An 18,608-nucleotide genomic window follows, 5' to 3' on the forward strand; every position below is an offset into this window, starting at 1 on the left:
GCGCTTTGGACACCGACGAACCCCACATACCCCAAACCCCATGGGGTGGGGGGGTTGGGAAACGTGTACCGCGTTTTTTCAGCGTTAAAAAAAGGCTATAGTTAAGTTAACAACACGAGTATAATGCCCATATATTCGCATGAAAGTCTTTCATAGGGCATTTTATTAATGTGATTTTCTAAACTTAAAATGCATTATTAAATCATAAAGCCATTAAACTTTTATCATAATATCATCATTACATTGCGTTTAAAACACTCTGTATAAAAATCGACGTCATAATTGCAGATTTACGCTGAAAACGGCAGTATATTAGCTCGCAATACTGAGAAGCTGCTGGCTGCGGGAGTGACCGGCCCCCGAGGGTCATGCGTTGTCCAGGGATGAGGAAGTTGAGGCTGAGGCTGTCAACAGAGCTTGTGTCATCGCTAACCAGGTAAAACTATTAATATAATCATACAAATACCAATCAGGGTTCGAACAGAAATCTGTGTACCTGCTATAACACGCACTTGTGCATTCTTTTTGTTCTTGTCGAGTCTGTCATCCCATCGGATTATGAGAGTAAGAAAATAAAGAGTGAACCTGTGTTTATCATACACATACTTGTACGCATTATAATATGTCCTGCGCAGTTGGCCATACTATTTGAGTCAGTACATTATCATTTGTTGTGTAAAACGGTAACAGCCCGCTAATGTCCCACTGCTGGGCTAAGGCCTCCTCTCCCTTTTGAGGAGAAGGTTTGGAGCTTATTTCACCACGCTGCTCCAATGCGGGTTGGTAGAATACACATGTGGCATTATTTCAATGAAATTAGACTCATGCAGGTTTCTTCACGATGTTTTACTTCACCGTCAGTGGTGAAGGAATTTTGTTATAGATTTAGGCAAGAATTGATGTTTACTAAAAATATTAGAAACAAATTTTATTGGGAGGTATATCATTCAAAAGACAACACAATAAAATATTACAGTCAGAAAAACAACGTATGTCTCAAAATCTAAATTTTCTGTATTTTTCAGATGAACTCTCCGCTCTACATAGTACATATGATGTCAAAGAGCGCTGTCCAAGCTCTCCGTCTCGCCAGGACTCGGCAGAAGCAGCCGTTGATCGGTGAAACCCTGGCCGCTACCATTGGTACTGATGGTATGTACACCACAAAGTTATTATCAAAAAATCTTAAGGAGTAGAAGGGTCCTTAGCTTTTAAAATAACTTTTTTTTGTTATAAATCGTATGTAGATATTTTTTATCTGTTATAATAGCTTAGACACATTAACGGTCTTACTTATATAGCGGATATTTAGTCCCAGTGATTTCTCTCTTTCTATCATCATTGATTTCATCATCCTCTTCCCTCTCGGACCGCTTACTGAGTGCATGTGTTTATGGCTTGTTTGTGATTAAAATTGTTTCTTAAAGTTACAATTAAAAAAAAAAAACCGTGCTATAAAATATGAGTACATAACCAATAAGAAGGTATACGTTCATCGCGGCGCCTGGTACTTTGCGCCTAGTACAATCCGCTTCGTGGCTACGATTTATAAGGCCCCGCCTACCTCTTGCGAAATCCTGCTGCCCTGGTACTTTAAATACGATCACTTTTAATTATTTATTAAAAATAAAGTTGGGGTGACACTTTGTCAAGGGCATATATAGAAAAATACCAATTGAACACTCCCCTCCGAAAACATGTAACCTACTCCTATGTTACAGCATTCTCAATCATCTCCGGATATAACCGGAGATTTCAATGTAACCATGAGGTCACAGAGACTAAAGCGTAAACAGGGAGATGACTTGGAATATTTTCTGAGCAAATTTGAAAATATGTTCACTACATGGACAGCCGCACAGGACGCGAAGTATGAATCACTACTAAGTACCGTCAACACAATCAGAGATCAGAACTCACAAATTTCATCGTCAATTGAGTTCATGAGTAACAAATACGAAGAGCTGAAAATTAAATACGACACACTTATACAAGAGAATCTAGAAGACAAAGCACAAATTAGAAATTTGTCTTAGAATATAAAATTATAATTTTATGTGTCGGACTTCCTTACACCAAGCATGAAAAGACTCTATTTCCTTGCAAGAGATTTTGCTAACAACAACAAGTTCTGCTGGGCTACTCCAGGTAATATATTGTTACGTAAGAAAGAAAATGAGCCCTCAATCCAGTTAAAAAACGAACAAGACCTCAAGCGCTTGGAAACTACATAAGCGACTCGGGCTTATTATTACTGTATTCTTTTCTCTTAGTTATTAATCTATTGTTTGTATACACATTGCACACTCACACATATTCATCACAAACTCAGTACTCATTTTTTTTTAACTCAATTATAAGAAGCACTCAATCAATTATAAAACTTCATAGTATAATAAATGTTTATATAGCGAATTTACTAATGCTCATACCCACCTCACTTAATCTTATGCAACGAAAGCAAGAAAGGTATGAGACTAATTTAACGTTTTTCATAAGTCCTCCATACTGCATTTCTAATATTCGATTTTAATATAATGGCAGAATTAAATAATATAAATAACATTGATAACTTTGAATTAACAGACTTAAAATGTTGTGATCCGGAATATTGTAATACCATAATTTTGAACCCTAATGCTTATCTTAAAATATTCCAACAGAACGTCAGAAGCGTAAATAAAAACTTTGACAGCTTAAATGTCCTACTATCGAGATTCAATATCAACATTGACATAATTATTTTATCTGAATGCTGGCTTTCTAACGTCATTAATCTCCCCAACGTTCCGGGATACGCGTGTTTTAGCACTTCAGTAAACTACAATCAAAACGATGGGGTCATTGTTATTTTGAATAATAATATAGATTTTAAAGTAGAAGAACCTAACATGCAGGAGGCTAATTGCCTAACAATAAAAATAAATAAAGATACGGTGATAATTGCCATATACAGACCTCCTAGTTTCCGCCTCTTAAATAATTTCATTGAATCTCTCCACAACTTGCTCGTGCAGCTCTCATCATACAAAAACATAATATTAATGGGAGACATCAATATTAATATTGCTGACTTAAATCAGGATAGTTCGAATTATCTTGAAGTCCTGTCTTGGTTTTGAAGTGTTTTAGGTTCAATCCCGGCATATTACACACCTACTAGAGCCAATAGTTGCTTAGACCATATAATCTTTGAAACAAAACTATCATCTTTTACCTTCATCTTAAAAACAGCAATAACAGATCACGAACCAATTCTTTTATGTATGAATAAAAATACCAATAGTATGTATAAAAAATTAAAATACTCATATAAATTAAATTTTGACAAATTAAAAGATGATTGTAAAAATCTAGATTTTAGTGAGATATATAATATAAATAACAATCCAGATCAGTGCATGAACATATTTATTAACCTTATACAAAACATTATTTTGAAAAACACAATTACCAATAGACTTCCTCGAAGTAAAATAATTAAAAAACCCTGGATCACCATAGGTTTGCTGAAATGCATAAGAACTAGGGATAGAATGTACTACAAATTAAAGGAAGAGGTAAATAATGAGACTCTAAGAATTACATACAAACGTTACAGGAATTCTTGTAATCAAATTTTAAAAAAATGTGAGAGGGACTACGAAAAAAATGAAATTAAACCCGCTGGAAATAATAACAAAAAATATGGAGCGTAATAAAAAATATTAATAACTTAAATAAAACTACAAACCAACCTTTTGAACTCCTTAATATAAATAAAACGCCCCTGGAATCAGTAAACTTAGTAAACAAATACTTTGCAAGCATAGGTGCTGATCTGGCCTCAAAAATAACCTCAAACCTACCAACCACCTCCACTAATACCTTTAGAATATCATCTATACAAAACTCATCCGTTCTCTTAAGCACTACAAAAGATGAAATATGTAGACTTATAATCGACTTAAAATCAAACTGTAGTCCTGGCTGGGATGGCATAACGTCCAAGGTACTCAAGTGTCTAATTGAATTTATTGTGACTCCGCTCACTTACATTTTTAATAGATGTTTATCCGAAGGTATATTTCCTGTTTCTCTCAAGAAATCCATAGTTATACCCATCTTTAAAGGCGGAGACAGAAACCTTGTATCAAATTACCGTCCAATCTCGATATTACCATCCCTCTCGAAAATACTTGAAAAAATTATAAATAATAGACTTGTTAAATATTTGGAAGATAAAAATTTAATCGCAGATACACAATATGGCTTTAGGAAAGGAAAATCAACTTCGGATGCAGTTCATTCTCTTGCGGATTTCATAGTAGACAAATTAGACAATAAAGAAAAATGCCTAACTATTTTTATTGATCTTCAAAAGGCATTCGATACAGTCTCTTTGAATAAAATGATCGAGAAGCTAGACAGTTTAAGCATTAGAGATAGACAACTACAACTTTTACAAAATTATCTGCTAGGTCGCTCCCAGCAGGTTAAAATAGGTGACGTTATCAGCAATGAGAGATTTGTCACTTATGGAATTCCGCAGGGTAGCATTTTAGGCCCAACTCTATTTCTTTGCTATATAAATGAACTTTGTAATCTAAAGCTAATAAAGTGTAAAATAATATCATAAGCAGATGTACCACACTTACATTTCACGGTAAAACATGGAATGAAGTATTTGAATTTGCACAAGAAGGTTTTAATACGGTTAATCACTGGATGGCTTATAATACCCTCACTCTGAATCCAAGTAAAACTCAATACATAGTTTTTTCAATACGCAACACACCTAATAATACAATATCACATCAATTAGTAGCTCATTCGTGTAATCTAGCAGATCATACCAAATGTACCTGTCCCATTATTAATAAAATAGATCAAACTAAATACTTAGATATAACAATTGATAAAAATCTTAATTTTAAAGGGCATCTTAAACAATTAAGTCAAAAACTCAGAAAACTTACATATGTTTTCAAAAATATGAGGCATATTATATATCATACGCTGACTGGACCTTCATCAGGACTGTTTATATATCATTATGTCAATCTTTAATAGCACTGAACAAGGTGCGGCGCTTTTTCACGCCACAACAACTGTGCCTGCTGTACAAAACACAGGTACGGTCTTGCGTGGAATATTGCTCGCACCAATGGGATGGCTCCGCTAAGTACCTACTTGAGGCCTTGGACCGGTTTCAGCGACGTGCCGTACGCATTATTGGCGACGTAAAGGTCACAAACACCCTTGAACCTTTACAATTGCGTCGTGAGATAGCAGCACTGAGCGCTTTCTATCGACTGTATCACGGCGAGTGCTCTGAGGAATTATTCTCTCTAATTCCTGCTTCCCCCTTCCTTCTTAAGTCCACGCGAGCTGTTTCTCGATGTCACCGCCTAACTGTGACATCAATTCTATCGCAAACAAAGAATTTTGGCAACTCCTTTCTTTGTCGCACTCCAAAAAAATGGAATTCCTTACCAGCTCACAGTTCCCCTCCTCTTACAATGAGGATTTATGGATGAGGATTATGAGGATTTATCTAAAGCCATACATACCAACAAGACTCATTTCACTGTTGTAATGGGGGACTTTAACGCGAAGCTGGGCAAACGATTCGGTGATGATTATCAGTTGTTTACACATTTATAACCGTTGTGAGTAAAATGCACTATACAAGCTCTCTAAGTATAGCACATTTTGTTTTGTCAGTCCATACAAGTATTTGTACTAACTCGTATGACGTTTCTTTAGGATATAATATATTTGTGATAGAACCCACATTTATTATAAAATTTTTCTTAACTGCATATTTTACTTTAAAAAAACACCTCACATTTTATATATGCAAATTGTATTATCAATTGTCATTTTTAGATATTTTTTGTGTCTTATCAAAGAAATCAATAAAATCAAAAATATTGTTATGAAAGATTTTTGTATGAAATCTCATAAACAACTTAAAAATTGTATTTAAAAAGCAAAATAATATATACTTCGATATAAATAAACCGATCTTATGTTAAATTATGTGATTATAGCATATATAAGATAACGTAGATTGGTTCCTGAACGCTCCAAGCTCAAACACAAATGCGCTTTATTTGTGAAAAAATAAAAATAAAGTCCAATAACAATAACGAAACAAAATTACTTACTAGTAAAAACCATATGCGTTGGTTTTCATATATATGTCAAATAAATATTACTTTTCTTATAAACTCCTTTATTCATAAAGTTTATTAAACAATATCATAAGATTGTTTTATTGAAAACGGTCAATGTTATTTATTATATTATATAATCTAATTCAAAATACACTTTTTCAAAGCTTTTAGGGGCAATTTCGTCATTTTCAGTATGTTAGTACTATGTTGTTTAAAAAATGTTTATGAGTAAAACGGTTGGGATTATAGAAAAGTGAAATTATTCACAATTATACTGTTTATCATAAATATGTTTACAAACTGGTTCGATATATAGGTATGGTAGATTCATACCATATGTATGCTTCTATATAAAATATATTCATTAACGAATACAGTCAAATGTAATTATAACGGTTACATTACAATTACCTTAATTTTTATTTATTTTATTTTTCCACAAACAAGCATAACTAGCGCCGCTGCAAAGCAATCTTCAGTTCCGGATGTAACCGGTTTCTATCTGTTTACCAGAGGCCGGATGATTTCCCGCCCGGAGGGTTTCGGACACGCACTGATGTTTTCGTGTCCAAACCTTCAAGTTCCTCTGTGAAATTGAAATTAATATAGAGTTATTTATTACAGAGAGTAGATCTTTAATAAAAACAAACTTAGCTTTATTTGCTTAAGCAAAATAAAAATTGTTTTCTTTTATAACAATTACAGAACACTTTGTATTAATCTCTAATCGTCTTTCTCATAACAGATTATAAAACAATAAAGCTATCTTTTTCTGCGCCAGAACTACACACTCATCAATTATTCTCGACAAACAGTAATTTGTATCATTATGTCCAGCTTTACAACGGTGTATTTACAGGCGCAATACGGTGTAATATACTTCTTACAGTGCACGTGTCTATGTGTCAAGGTGAGCATTAATATGATAGCAAAGCATTATGTGTGTTAAATATAAAAAATTTAGAAAATACTACTTATGATACTTTGACAATATCAGCACAGAGTAGTAATGATAGATAAGATAATGTCTATTATCTTAAAAAAAATCTTCTACACATCCGGCTCGAAGGACCAAGTTTTCTTTTTTGATGTAATTGAACAATAATTTTGAAAGAAAAGTAATAGAAGAAGTTTAAAATATTTTAAGTTCGATCGTAGAACTTTTTATAACTGATTCCAGACATCAAATCATTAAGTATTAACAGTTAAGTATTTGTTGTCTTGCTCATCACAATTCTTCATCATTAAAAATGCAAGATTAATCTACTGTTCTAAAGTATAAGAGTTACTATACTATCAGCAGTGTGATAGAGAAGGTGGAGTTTTGCAAGTCTCGCTGTCCAGGCTCTCGCATCTTTCGTCCGGTGGGAGTGCTGCAGCCGGACACCGACAGACCCTCCATTTGCTTGTTGGATATGCTCAGTTCTATAAAGTATGAAAGAGTAAATAGTAAATATTTCAACTACGGAATTTTTAAAGTTTAGCTGAAAAGGAATAAAAGAGAAATTAAATTTTAAATTAGTGTTTAATTGAATCTTTTATACAAATGTTATCGCTGGATATATTTTGGTTGTAACAAGGTCAATACGTGTCATAAAATGAAGATAAAGTATTAAGATAATCGAATATAATAATCTGTAGGACTGTTCATACAACATATCAAATATAAAACCAAATTATGGTTTAAATATGGTTCATTGTAAATCTAAAAATCAAACGGATCAGGTTTAATCAACGCTTATGTTTAAGTGATGGGTGAGCTCACCGGTGGAGGTCCCGTTGGTGTAGGCGGGCGAGGCCCTCGGGGATTCCCGGCCCCCGTCCGACACGTCGCTCGCCTGCTGCTCGTTACGCGCGCCGTACACCGTCGGAGAGTCCGGCGGAGTGTTCAGGAACTTTCCGAATCCTGAGATAACGAAACATACCCTACATTTTATTTCAAACTATTTTCCGAATCAAAATTATATTACACTTTATCGTTTACAAGTGATAAAATGACATGAAGCAAGTTTGAGCCCCAGGGGCTATTTCTTATACCTAACTCCTGTCCTCAAACTCGAGGGCGAAAACTAGTAATGAATATTTTGTTACCTTCGACGACTCGTAGTTCGCCGTCATCGAGACAAACGCGACCATTGACGATAACGTATTGGGGACTACCAATTACGTGCTGACCCTGAAAAGATAGATTTTTCCTGTTATGGCAGTATGTCAGGAATATTCAATATCATAACACAAAAGTAATGTTATTGTAATAACAATATTATATATAACATGACTGTTTCAGGATGCCATGCTACGTTTATCGCCATAGATTTGATAGCTTTTTCCAACAACAATAGGAGTACAGATAAATAAATAACTTTCGACATTTCAATTAACCTGATGTTTTTTGGTCGAGATCTTAAATTATAATCTATCTTATTTCTCAAGGATTAGTGATAAAATAGTTTTAAATGTCGGCGAAATTGCTATCGAAACTTTGGAAGTAAAATTATGGTGGTGATAGTGAAGTGAAATAGTGTTTGGATTATAAATAAAAGTGTTTTAATCAAGTACTATTAGCTAGGAGCAAATCCCATGGAATATGTAATTCTAGGGCTCATCTCTACTCCTTTTTCGATTGGATTGTATAAGGGGTATTACAGTTGTGATCAAATGGAGGCTTGGGGCTTACTCCAACCAGCATTGGAGCAGCGTAGTGGAATAAGCTCCAAACCTTCTCCTCAAAAGGGAGAGGAGGCCTTAGCCCAGCAGTGGGACATTAACATGCTGGTATTTTGATCAAATCTACTATCTTAATGGTTCGTAGGTTACAAATATGCGTACATTAATGACCATTTGCAATAGGGGGGCGGGCAGTACCTCGAATATGTTAAAGTCGACGGCGTGGTGGTGCGTGTGCGCGGAGACGGTGCGCTCGCGGCGCGGGTCCCACAGCGCCAGGTCGGCGTCGGCGCCCGCGGCCACGCGGCCCTTGCGCGGCCACAGGTGGAACACTAACATTAAGTAATAAAAATTAAGTAGTATTGAGTAAATTAAAAGTTAACAAATTAGTAGGTCTAAGGGTAGAAGTTGCCATATTTATAGGTAACTACGACATGCAAAAATTACACTAAGCATCTAAAATGACGAGCCGGTTGGCGTGGTTGGTGGATGCTTGTCATTGCCTTTCACGCCGAAGGTTGTAGGTTCGATTCCCACCCAGGACAGATATTTTTGTGCATGAACATGTCTGTTTGTCTGGGTCTGGGTGTTATTATCTATATAAGTATGTATTTACTAAAGAAAAATAGTATATGTAGTATATCAGTTGTCTGATTTCCATAGTACAAGCTCTGCTTAGTTTGGGATCAGATGGCCGTATGAGAATAATGTCCCATGATATTATTATTATTATAATAGATCTAAGGGTAAAATTTGAAATACTTCGAAGTAACCACGACATGCAAAAATGACACTAAGCATCTAAAATAATAATGAAAGAAACCGGTGATAGATTTTTTGACAATCAAAACGCTTCTATATTGAAATATATTAATATTATATAATTATTATTAATACATATTATCTCTATGGCAGCTATATGTCTGTTCGTAACTGTTAATTGTTAATGGCTGTGTGTGTCCGGAACGAAGCTGAACGCCTGAATTTTTTTATAATAACGATGTTAATCCCCTGAATACAGGGGTCTGGAACAGATTAAAAAGATAAGAGAAGATATAAAAAGATTCTTTTATGATTTTTTTTTATTACCGTGTTATATGATAAAAAAACTTAAACAATTATTTAACAAAATGATTGAATACAATTACGGATTTAGCTATAAACTAATATTGGTTAGGGGTGTGATTAGTTAAACGATGCTGTTTTATTCTTTCAAATGTCAAATATATATAAATAAATATATATAAATACAGTTATATGTGGGATACAGGAGCCCAAACTAGGTTGCCCTGTGCTAAGGGTCTCCTGGCTCCCCCTCTTGAGTAAGGAACTATTTATTTGTTTAATTTTATAGAAAACAGGAGAAACACTAAAGCTTTTACCATATATTATCTATTAATAAGTTATACTTATGCTAATAGAAATAAAAAGATAATGTGTGCCTGTGTGTCTTGTATGTATATATGGTTTGTAGATTATTTTTTTTACTACAATTGCTTGTTTATTATTAATGTATTAAATTAATAATTTTTCTGTCTCTGCATAGTCTAGTTTTAAAAGCCAGTCAGTTAATTTCCTCTTACATGCGAATTTTAGTAAATTTGAAATAGAGAGTAATTTATTTAATTTATTGTAAAGCCTGGCTGCTTTAAAATCAAAGAATTTTTGGGCAAAAAATGTTTTGACCATTACAGATTTACATACTTCATAAGATCTTCTAGAGTCAGCTATATCAATCAGTGAGGCCTTAATCCTGGAGTGTTTTTTTAAAATGATGTTCAAAATGTAAAGTTTTCTGACTGCTAGAACATTTGCTTCTCTATAAAGATCTACAGTAGGAAACATGCGTAGCTTAGAGAGAGCTACTTTGAGTATCATTCTTTGTACTCTTTCAACTTCAATTATGTGCGTTTTGTTAGAACCACCCCATACAGTTATACAGTATGCTTCTTTTTTTTATATTCGCCGGGAAGGCAAATGACTCTACTCCACCTGATGGTAAGTGGTAGTAGAGTCCAAACGCGACGACGGCCAGTACAGACGAGAAAAACATTCTGCACTAGCCGCCTTCGCCTTGCCGGCCCGCAAGACGCCTCTTCACGCCTCATTTGAAGGAACCCGGGTTGTAAGAGGAGAGGAACACGTGAGCTGGTAAGGAATTCCATTTTTTGGAAGTGCAACAAAGATGTCACACAACAACAAGAATTGATGTCACAGTTAGGCGGTGACATCGAGAACCAGCTCGCGTGGACTTAAGAAGGAAGGGGGAAGCAGGAATTAGAGAGAATAATTCATCAGAGCACTCGCCGTGATACAGTCGATAGAAAGCGCTCAGTGCTGCTATCTCACGGCGCAATTGTAAAGGTTCAAGGATGTTTGTGACCTTTACGTCACGTCACGTCGCTGAAACCGGTCCAAGGCCTCAAGTAGGTACTTAGCGGAGCCATCCCAATGGTGCGAGCAATATTCCACGCAAGACCGTACCTGTGTTTTGTACAGCAGGCACAGTTGTTGTGGCGTGAAAAAGCGCCGCACCTTGTTCAGTGCTATTAAAGATTGACATAATGATATATAAACAGTCCTGATGAGGGTCCAGTCAGCGATATGCCTCATATTTTTGAAAACATATGTAAGTTTTCTGAGTTTTTGACTTAATTGTTTGAGATTCCCTTTAAAATTAAGATTTTTATCAATTGTTATACCTAAGTATTCAGTTTGATCTATTTTATTTATAATGGGACAGGTACGTTTGGTATGATCTGCTAGATTACACGAATGAGCTACTAATAGATGTGATATTATTAGGTGTGTTGCGTATTGAAAAAACTATGTATTGAGTTTTACTTGGATTCAGAGTGAGGGTATTATAAGCCATCCAGTGATTAACCGTATTAAAACCTTCTTGTACAAATTCAAATACTTCATTCCATGTTTTACCGTGAAATGTAAGTGTGGTATCATCTGCATATGATATTATTTTACATTTTCTTAGCTTTAGGTTACAAAGTTCATTTATATAGTAAAGAAATAGAGTTGGGCCTAAAATTCTACCCTGCGGAATTCCATAAGTGACAAATCTCTCATTGCTGATAACGTCACCTATTTTAACCTGCTGGGAGCGACCTAGCAGATAATTTTGTTAAAGTTGTAGTTGTCTGTGTGTTGACATCTCTAATGCTTAAACTGTCTAGCTTCTCGATCCTTTTGAAGATCAATAAAAATAGTTAGGCATTTTTCTTTATTGTCTAATTTGTCTACTATGAAATCCGCAAGAGAATGAACTGCATCCGAAGTTGATTTTCCTTTCCTAAAGCCATATTGTGTATCTGCGATTAAATTTTTATCTTCCAAATATTTAACAAGTCTATTATTTATAATTTTTTCAAGTATTTTCGAGAGGGATGGTAATATCGAAATTGGACGGTAATTTGATACAAGGTTTCTGTCTCCGGCTTTAAAGATGGGTATAACTATGGATTTCTTGAGAGAACCAGGAAATATACCTTCGGATAAACATCTATTAAAAATGTAAGTGAGCGGAGTCACAATAAATTCAATTAGATACTTGAGTACCTTGGACGTTATGCCATCCCAGCCAGGACCACAGTTTGATTTTAGGTCGATTATAAGTCTACATATTTCATCTTTTGTAGTGCTTAAGAGAACGAATGAGTTTTGTATAGATGATGTTCTAAAGGTATTAGTGGAGGTGGTTGGTAGGTTTGAGGTTATTTTTGAGGCCAGATCAACAATTATGCTTGCAAAGTATTTGTTTACTAAGTTTACTGATTCCAGGGGCGTTTTATTTATATTAAGGAGTTCAAAAGGTTGGTTTGTAGTTTTATTTAAGTTATTAATATTTTTTATTACGTTCCATATTTTTTTGTTTTTATTTCCAGCGGCTTTAATTTCATTTCTTTCGTAGTCCCTCTTAAATTTTTTTAAAATTTGATTACAAAAATTCCTGTAACGTTTGTATGTAATTCTCAGTCTCATTATTTACCTCTTTCTTTAATTTGTAGTGAATTCTATCCCTAGTTCTTATGCATTTCAGCAAACCTATGGTGATCCAGGGTTTTTTAATTATGTTACTTTGAGGAAGTCTATTGGTAATTGTGTTTTTCAAAATAATGTTTTGTATAAGGTTAATAAATATGTTCATGCACTGATCTGGATTGTTATTAATATTATATATCTCACTAAAATCTAGATTTTTACAATCATCTTTTAATTTGTCAAAATTTAATTTAAAATGAGTATTATAACAAAGAATTAGCGCCATCTCAAACCCAACCATAGAACTTAGTTAAACCTTTCATCACTAGATGGTGCTTTACGATACGCGACCAAAGCGGAAACGCGCTGGGAAGATTCGCTCACGAATAATGACCTGCTCGGTGTGTTTAAATATTTGTATCGAGTCTTAGGGATCTTGATAGCTGCAAGATAGTGCTTCCACACCTGCTGGGACATTATTTGAAGGCTTTCTAAGAAAATACTCGCTTCTAGATACGAGTGCTACCGGCTACTTCCACCTGGTGGGATAGTCTGCTGGCTCCGTACTTAGAGGTGCATTCGCCTATTTGTTAAGTGTAACCACCCGTACGATGGAAAATAAACCGCATTTGTAAGAGCAATTAGTCTTGTTTTTCCAAAGAGTATCCTCCACCAGTCATCACCCCATTACATTGGCGCCCAACGTGGGGCCTCGATCGATGCAACAATAAGTACGCAAAGAACGAGAGAACAATAAATAAGACCGGTTTTGATGAGTAAAGAGGAACTCTTTGAATCTCTGCGTAATACATTAGGACGACGCACGTTAGCAAGTCCGACGTTCCTTACTACCAGAAGTGGACGTACAACTTCAATCCGTGTAAAGAAGAAAAAAGGCAAGATGGCGACCTTTTCGAATGAGCAATTTGAACGACTCTTGTCAACATTATCCTCATCGAGCAAAAGTTCTCGGTCTGGTTCATTTACGACATGAAATTACACGTACGATGGACGAAAAAGCTCTGAGACGGTTGAAGCTTTTCTGGCCGCAGTAAATATCTTTAAGCGTGCAGAGAATATTTCTGATAAAAATGCCTTAGAAGAATTACCATTATTACTCAAAGACGAGGCAGGAATTTTCACTCCATGCCACCAAGGCATGGAGTGAAAAATGAAGTTACTTCTTGGGCGGAGTTCCTGATAAGAATTCGCGATAGCTTCGCTCCTATGAGAGAAGCGTACCTGATTTATACAGAGATCAATCAAAACAAGCAAGGATCCAATGGTTCCACGGAATCGTTCATTCGGCATAAGCGACTGTTGTTTTCACAACTTCCACCTCCAATTCACAATGAAGTACAGCAGTTGGACATGATTTATGGATTGCTGCACTTGCAAATTCGCGAGAAGATACCACGTTCTGGTATAAATAACTTTGATCAGCTGTTAAAAGCTGCACGTGCTACAGAGCAGCTACTTCAAGAAAAGGGCAACAAAGAGAAGATGCAACCAAATAATTCAAGCGAGAATATTTTTAAGACTCAAACTGCTGCTACGAAGAAGAAGTGCAAGTTCGTTAAAAACTTAGGACACAGTATTGAAAATTGTAGAAAAAAGATGAATGTCGAAAGTAGACCAACTAAAGACCCTGAAATGAATGACATGAAGACAGCGAATTTGGCTACTCAAGCTCCTTCACCTTCTACCCCCAAGTTTAGCTGTTACGGGTGTGGTGCTCCAGGTGTTGTTAGAAGTAACTGTGTGAATTGTCATCAAACAAAGACGCGACCAACTGTGAAGGAAGTTGGATTTTGTGCCGTTGATACGACCACAGATGCTAGAGACCGACCAATCATTTTTATTGAGATAGACGGTATTCCTGGGACGGCATTTATTGATAGTTGCGCAAAGAGCAGCATAGCCTCCTACGAGTTATACTGTAGTCTGAAACGTAAAGAATACCGTTTTCAACAACTGGAAATTGGTTTGACACTGGCGGATGGCATACTGAAAAAGCAAAGGGTACTTGTAACCAAGGTCCCGGTGAAGGTTAATGAACGTACTGTAATTACAACATTTATGGTACTACCGGAATCTCGAGACAATCGTACATTGCTTGGGGTTGGATTTATTCAAGATGCTCATATCGTCCTGAACTTACCTCAAAGCACTTGGCATTTCATCGAGAACCCTGAGGAAATTTTTGAACTCTATGAAGAGAGCTTCATTAAATTTAAAAATGACGTAGGACTATCGTCTCTCAGAAACGAAGTCATGATGTCACCTTCTCGTCCAGAAGCAAGTACTACTGAAAATGAATTTGCGAGATGCTACGGACCGTTGATACCAATTAGTTTCACTCCACCTAAAAAGAAACGATGTATTGAACTCTTTGATGGTTACTCACCTATCATGGATACCCTCTATCAAGACGCCATACGTAATATAGATGAGTATGATGGCTCTGACGTGGATTCAACACTATTTCCTACCTCAGATATAGCATCAGTAGACGTAAAAGAGTTAGAGAGGTTTCTACAGTCTAATGAGGTTGTATTTAGGCCCAACGGACATCCTGCAGTGGGAATCGAGCATACGATAGACACAGGGGATCACAAACCCACTTCGGTCGCACCTTACAGGTTGTCCCCCATGAAGGCTGAACTCTTAAAGAAGGAAGTCAAGGATATGCTAGAAAAAGTTATCATCGAACCATGTTCATCGCCCTGGTCTGCTCCTGTCGTAATGATTACAAAGAAAGATGGCAGCACCCGAGTTTGCATTGACTATCGCCAGCTTAACTCTATTACGACTCCTGACAAATACCCACTACTCAGGATAGACGATTTACTACATAATGCCAAACCAACACCTTATATGAGCACGATTGACCTCCGCTCCGGATATTGGCAGATAAAAGTTAAAGACGAGGACCAGAATAAGACTGCTTTCGTGGTACCCTTTGGGATGTGTAAATTCAAAAGAATGCCCTTCGGATTGCGTAATGCGCCTGCTACATTCCAGAGAATGATGGACCAGTTTCGCATATCTCTTAGTCACATTAAGCTCTTGGTTTATCTCGACGATCTTATTATTATGTCACCTACGTTTGAAAATCATTTGAATGATCTCCAACAGGTCTTTGATAGACTCAAGGAGTATAATCTGACAGCAAACCGAGATAAGTGCAAATTCTGTGTTTCCAAAGTTAAATATTTGGGGCACTATATAGTACCCGATGGTATAATTATGGATCCTGAGAAGGTCAGCGCTATAAGCAACATGCCTTCTCCTCGTAATCTAAAGCACCTTACGACATTTATTCAAATGTGTTCGTGGTATCGAAGGTTTATACCTAACTTCGCAAAAATTGCTGAACCCCTGATACAACTTATGAAGAAGAATGCTGAGTGGAAATGGGATGAAAGACAAAAGGTTACATACGACACTCTTCGTAAGCTCATGTCCTCTAGTCCGGTCCTCGCTCAAGCCGATGAGACCAAGCCATACACAATCAAAACTGACGCGAGTAATTATGCAATCGGAGCAGTTTTGGTGCAGGGGGAGGGTGAATCAGAGCATCCAGTTGAATACGCGAGCAGACTTCTGACCACTCCGGAGCGGAACTACTCAACTACTGAACGGGAAGCGCTCTCCGTGGTTTGGGCCGTTAACAAGTTTAGAGGCTACATAGAAGGAACTAAGATAACAATCATGACGGATCACCAGGCTCTCAGGTGGCTTATGTCAATAAAGTCACCAACAGGTCGTCTAGCACGGTAGGCTCTACAATTGCAACCCTACGATATAATGATTAAGTATATTAACGGAAAGACAAATGTAGTTGCCGACTCCTTGTCTCGTCCCGTGTGTGAACCTGGAACGGAGGAAAACTGTGGGATATGCACGCTAATCATTGATATGCCGAGGAGAAGTAAACAGGAAACGAGAGAGACACAACATAAAGACGAAGACATAGTAAAGATTGTCAGAGATCTAGAAGGTACTAATGAAGAAAAAGCTCAGTACTGGAGCAAGAAGGGCTACGTGATGAATGATAGGCTACTGTATCGGTACTGCACAGAAACTGATACTGCTAATAGTCAAATAGTTGTACCCAAGCAAGAACAACTAAAAGTCATTGCAACTTATCATGACGATGAAACAGCTGGACATTATGGTTCAGAGAAAACAATCGAGCGTGTGTCACGACGCTACTTCTGGAAGGGAATGAGAGGTCAGATAGATGCTTACGTCCGCAATTGCTTAGAATGCCAGAGATACAAGCCCTTAAACCAGAAACCCACAGGATTGGTGCAAACTACAGCTAGTAATCAACGATTCGAAACAGTTGCTTTTGATTTATTTGGTCCATTGCCTCAAACAGCTGAAAATCACCATTGGATATTTATTGTAGAAGACGTGACTACGCGATGGGTGGAACTCTTTGCTCTAGAACATGCAACGGCGGAAGAATGTGCAAAGATACTATTGAACGAAATCATACTGCGATACGGTACTCCCCGAAGATTTATTAGCGACAATGGTTCCCAATTCGTTAGCAGTGTTATACAACAATTGACATTCTGTCTACGCATACGTCACGGATTCACCCCCGTGTACCATCCTGAAACAAACCCGGTCGAGAGAAGAAACCGATTTAAAGACACAACTCGCCATCCTAGTAAAGGATGACCACTCATCATGGTCTGTTAAGCTACCCAGCATCCGCTTCGCTATGAATACAGCGAAATCATGTTCCACAGGGTTTACATCTGCATATTTGACATTTGGACGTAAGTTGAGAACTCCTGATGATGTAGAAAATGATCTGCGAGATATAGTGCAAAATGAGAATTTCGTCATGGAAATAACACCAAAAGTACTGCTAATGGCTGATACATTAAAGCGAGCTAGGGAAATTCAAGAAATGAAAGAGGAGAAAAGGAAGGAATACATAGATAGGTACAGAAAAGTCTATCCAAACTATCGAGAAGGGGATTTGGTGCTAGTCGATACACACACCCTAAGCAAGTCCAGTCAAGGATACAGCTCAAAATTAGCACCAAGGCGCGATGGGCCTTATGTGGTTGCTAGACGTCACGGTCCTAGTTCGTTTCAAATTGTCAATCCGCAAACCAAAGATATAGTGGGGATATATCACGCTTCTGCTCTGCGCCGCTATAAAGCTACAAGTGACGAAGCGTTACCATCGCCTGTCCAACCAATAAGGAGAAGAGGTCGCCCCAAAAAAACAAGTAGCTAACACCGAGGCATATGAAACCCACAGGACAAAATTACGTGGCAGGCCTCCAAAGAAAGCGATAGCCTAATTCTCTTTCCTGTCTTTCTCGTCGAGTCGCCTTCGTAGACAGAGGGGGAGACTATAACAAAGAAACTAGCGCTATCTCAAACCCAACCATAGAACTTAGTTAAACCTTTCATCACTAGATGGTGCTTTACGATACGCGACCAAAGCGGAAACGCGCTGGCAAGATTCGTTCACGAATAATGACCTGCTCGGTGTGTTTAAATATTTGTATCGAGTCTTAGGGATCTTGATAGCTGCAAGATAGTGCTTCCACACCAGCTGGGACATTATTTGAAGGCTTTCTAAGAAAATACTCGCTTCTAGATACGAGTGCTACCGGCTACTTCCACCTGGTGGGATAGTCTGATGGCTCCGTACTTAGAGGTGCATTCGCCTATTTGTTAAGTGTAACCACCCTTACGATGGAAAATAAGCCGCATTTGTAAGAGCAATTAGTCTTGTTTTTCCAAAGA

The 18,608-nt window shown here is 37.0% G+C and overlaps 2 protein-coding genes across 20 annotated transcripts in view; both read right to left on the bottom strand.

Annotated features, from left to right (window-relative positions):
• Window positions 1-18,608, bottom strand: part of LOC126777874 (dihydropyrimidinase) — a 230,501-nt gene that overhangs the window by 138,193 nt on the left and 73,700 nt on the right. For 2 of the 19 annotated variants that reach the window (XM_050501155.1, XM_050501138.1), the window contains exon 14: window positions 6,478-6,747. The exons of the other annotated variants lie outside the window; for them this stretch is intronic. In XM_050501155.1, coding sequence (XP_050357112.1) covers window positions 6,668-6,747 — 80 coding nt within the window. In that variant the 3' untranslated portion in view covers window positions 6,478-6,667. Of the gene's footprint in view, window positions 1-6,477; window positions 6,748-18,608 lie in introns of those variants that run through there. 19 annotated transcript variants of the gene reach the window in all.
• LOC126777941 (dihydropyrimidinase 2-like) lies at window positions 7,450-9,167 on the bottom strand. The gene is made up of 4 exons (XM_050501257.1): window positions 9,027-9,167; window positions 8,253-8,337; window positions 7,927-8,067; window positions 7,450-7,586 (listed from the first exon to the last, which is right to left on the bottom strand). The coding sequence occupies exons 1-4, from the start codon at window positions 9,165-9,167 to the stop codon at window positions 7,450-7,452; spliced, it is 504 nt and encodes a 167-aa protein (XP_050357214.1).

The sequence above is a fragment of the Nymphalis io genome, chromosome 24 (genome assembly GCF_905147045.1).
Source record: "Nymphalis io chromosome 24, ilAglIoxx1.1, whole genome shotgun sequence".
Classification (NCBI taxonomy): domain Eukaryota; kingdom Metazoa; phylum Arthropoda; class Insecta; order Lepidoptera; family Nymphalidae; genus Nymphalis; species Nymphalis io.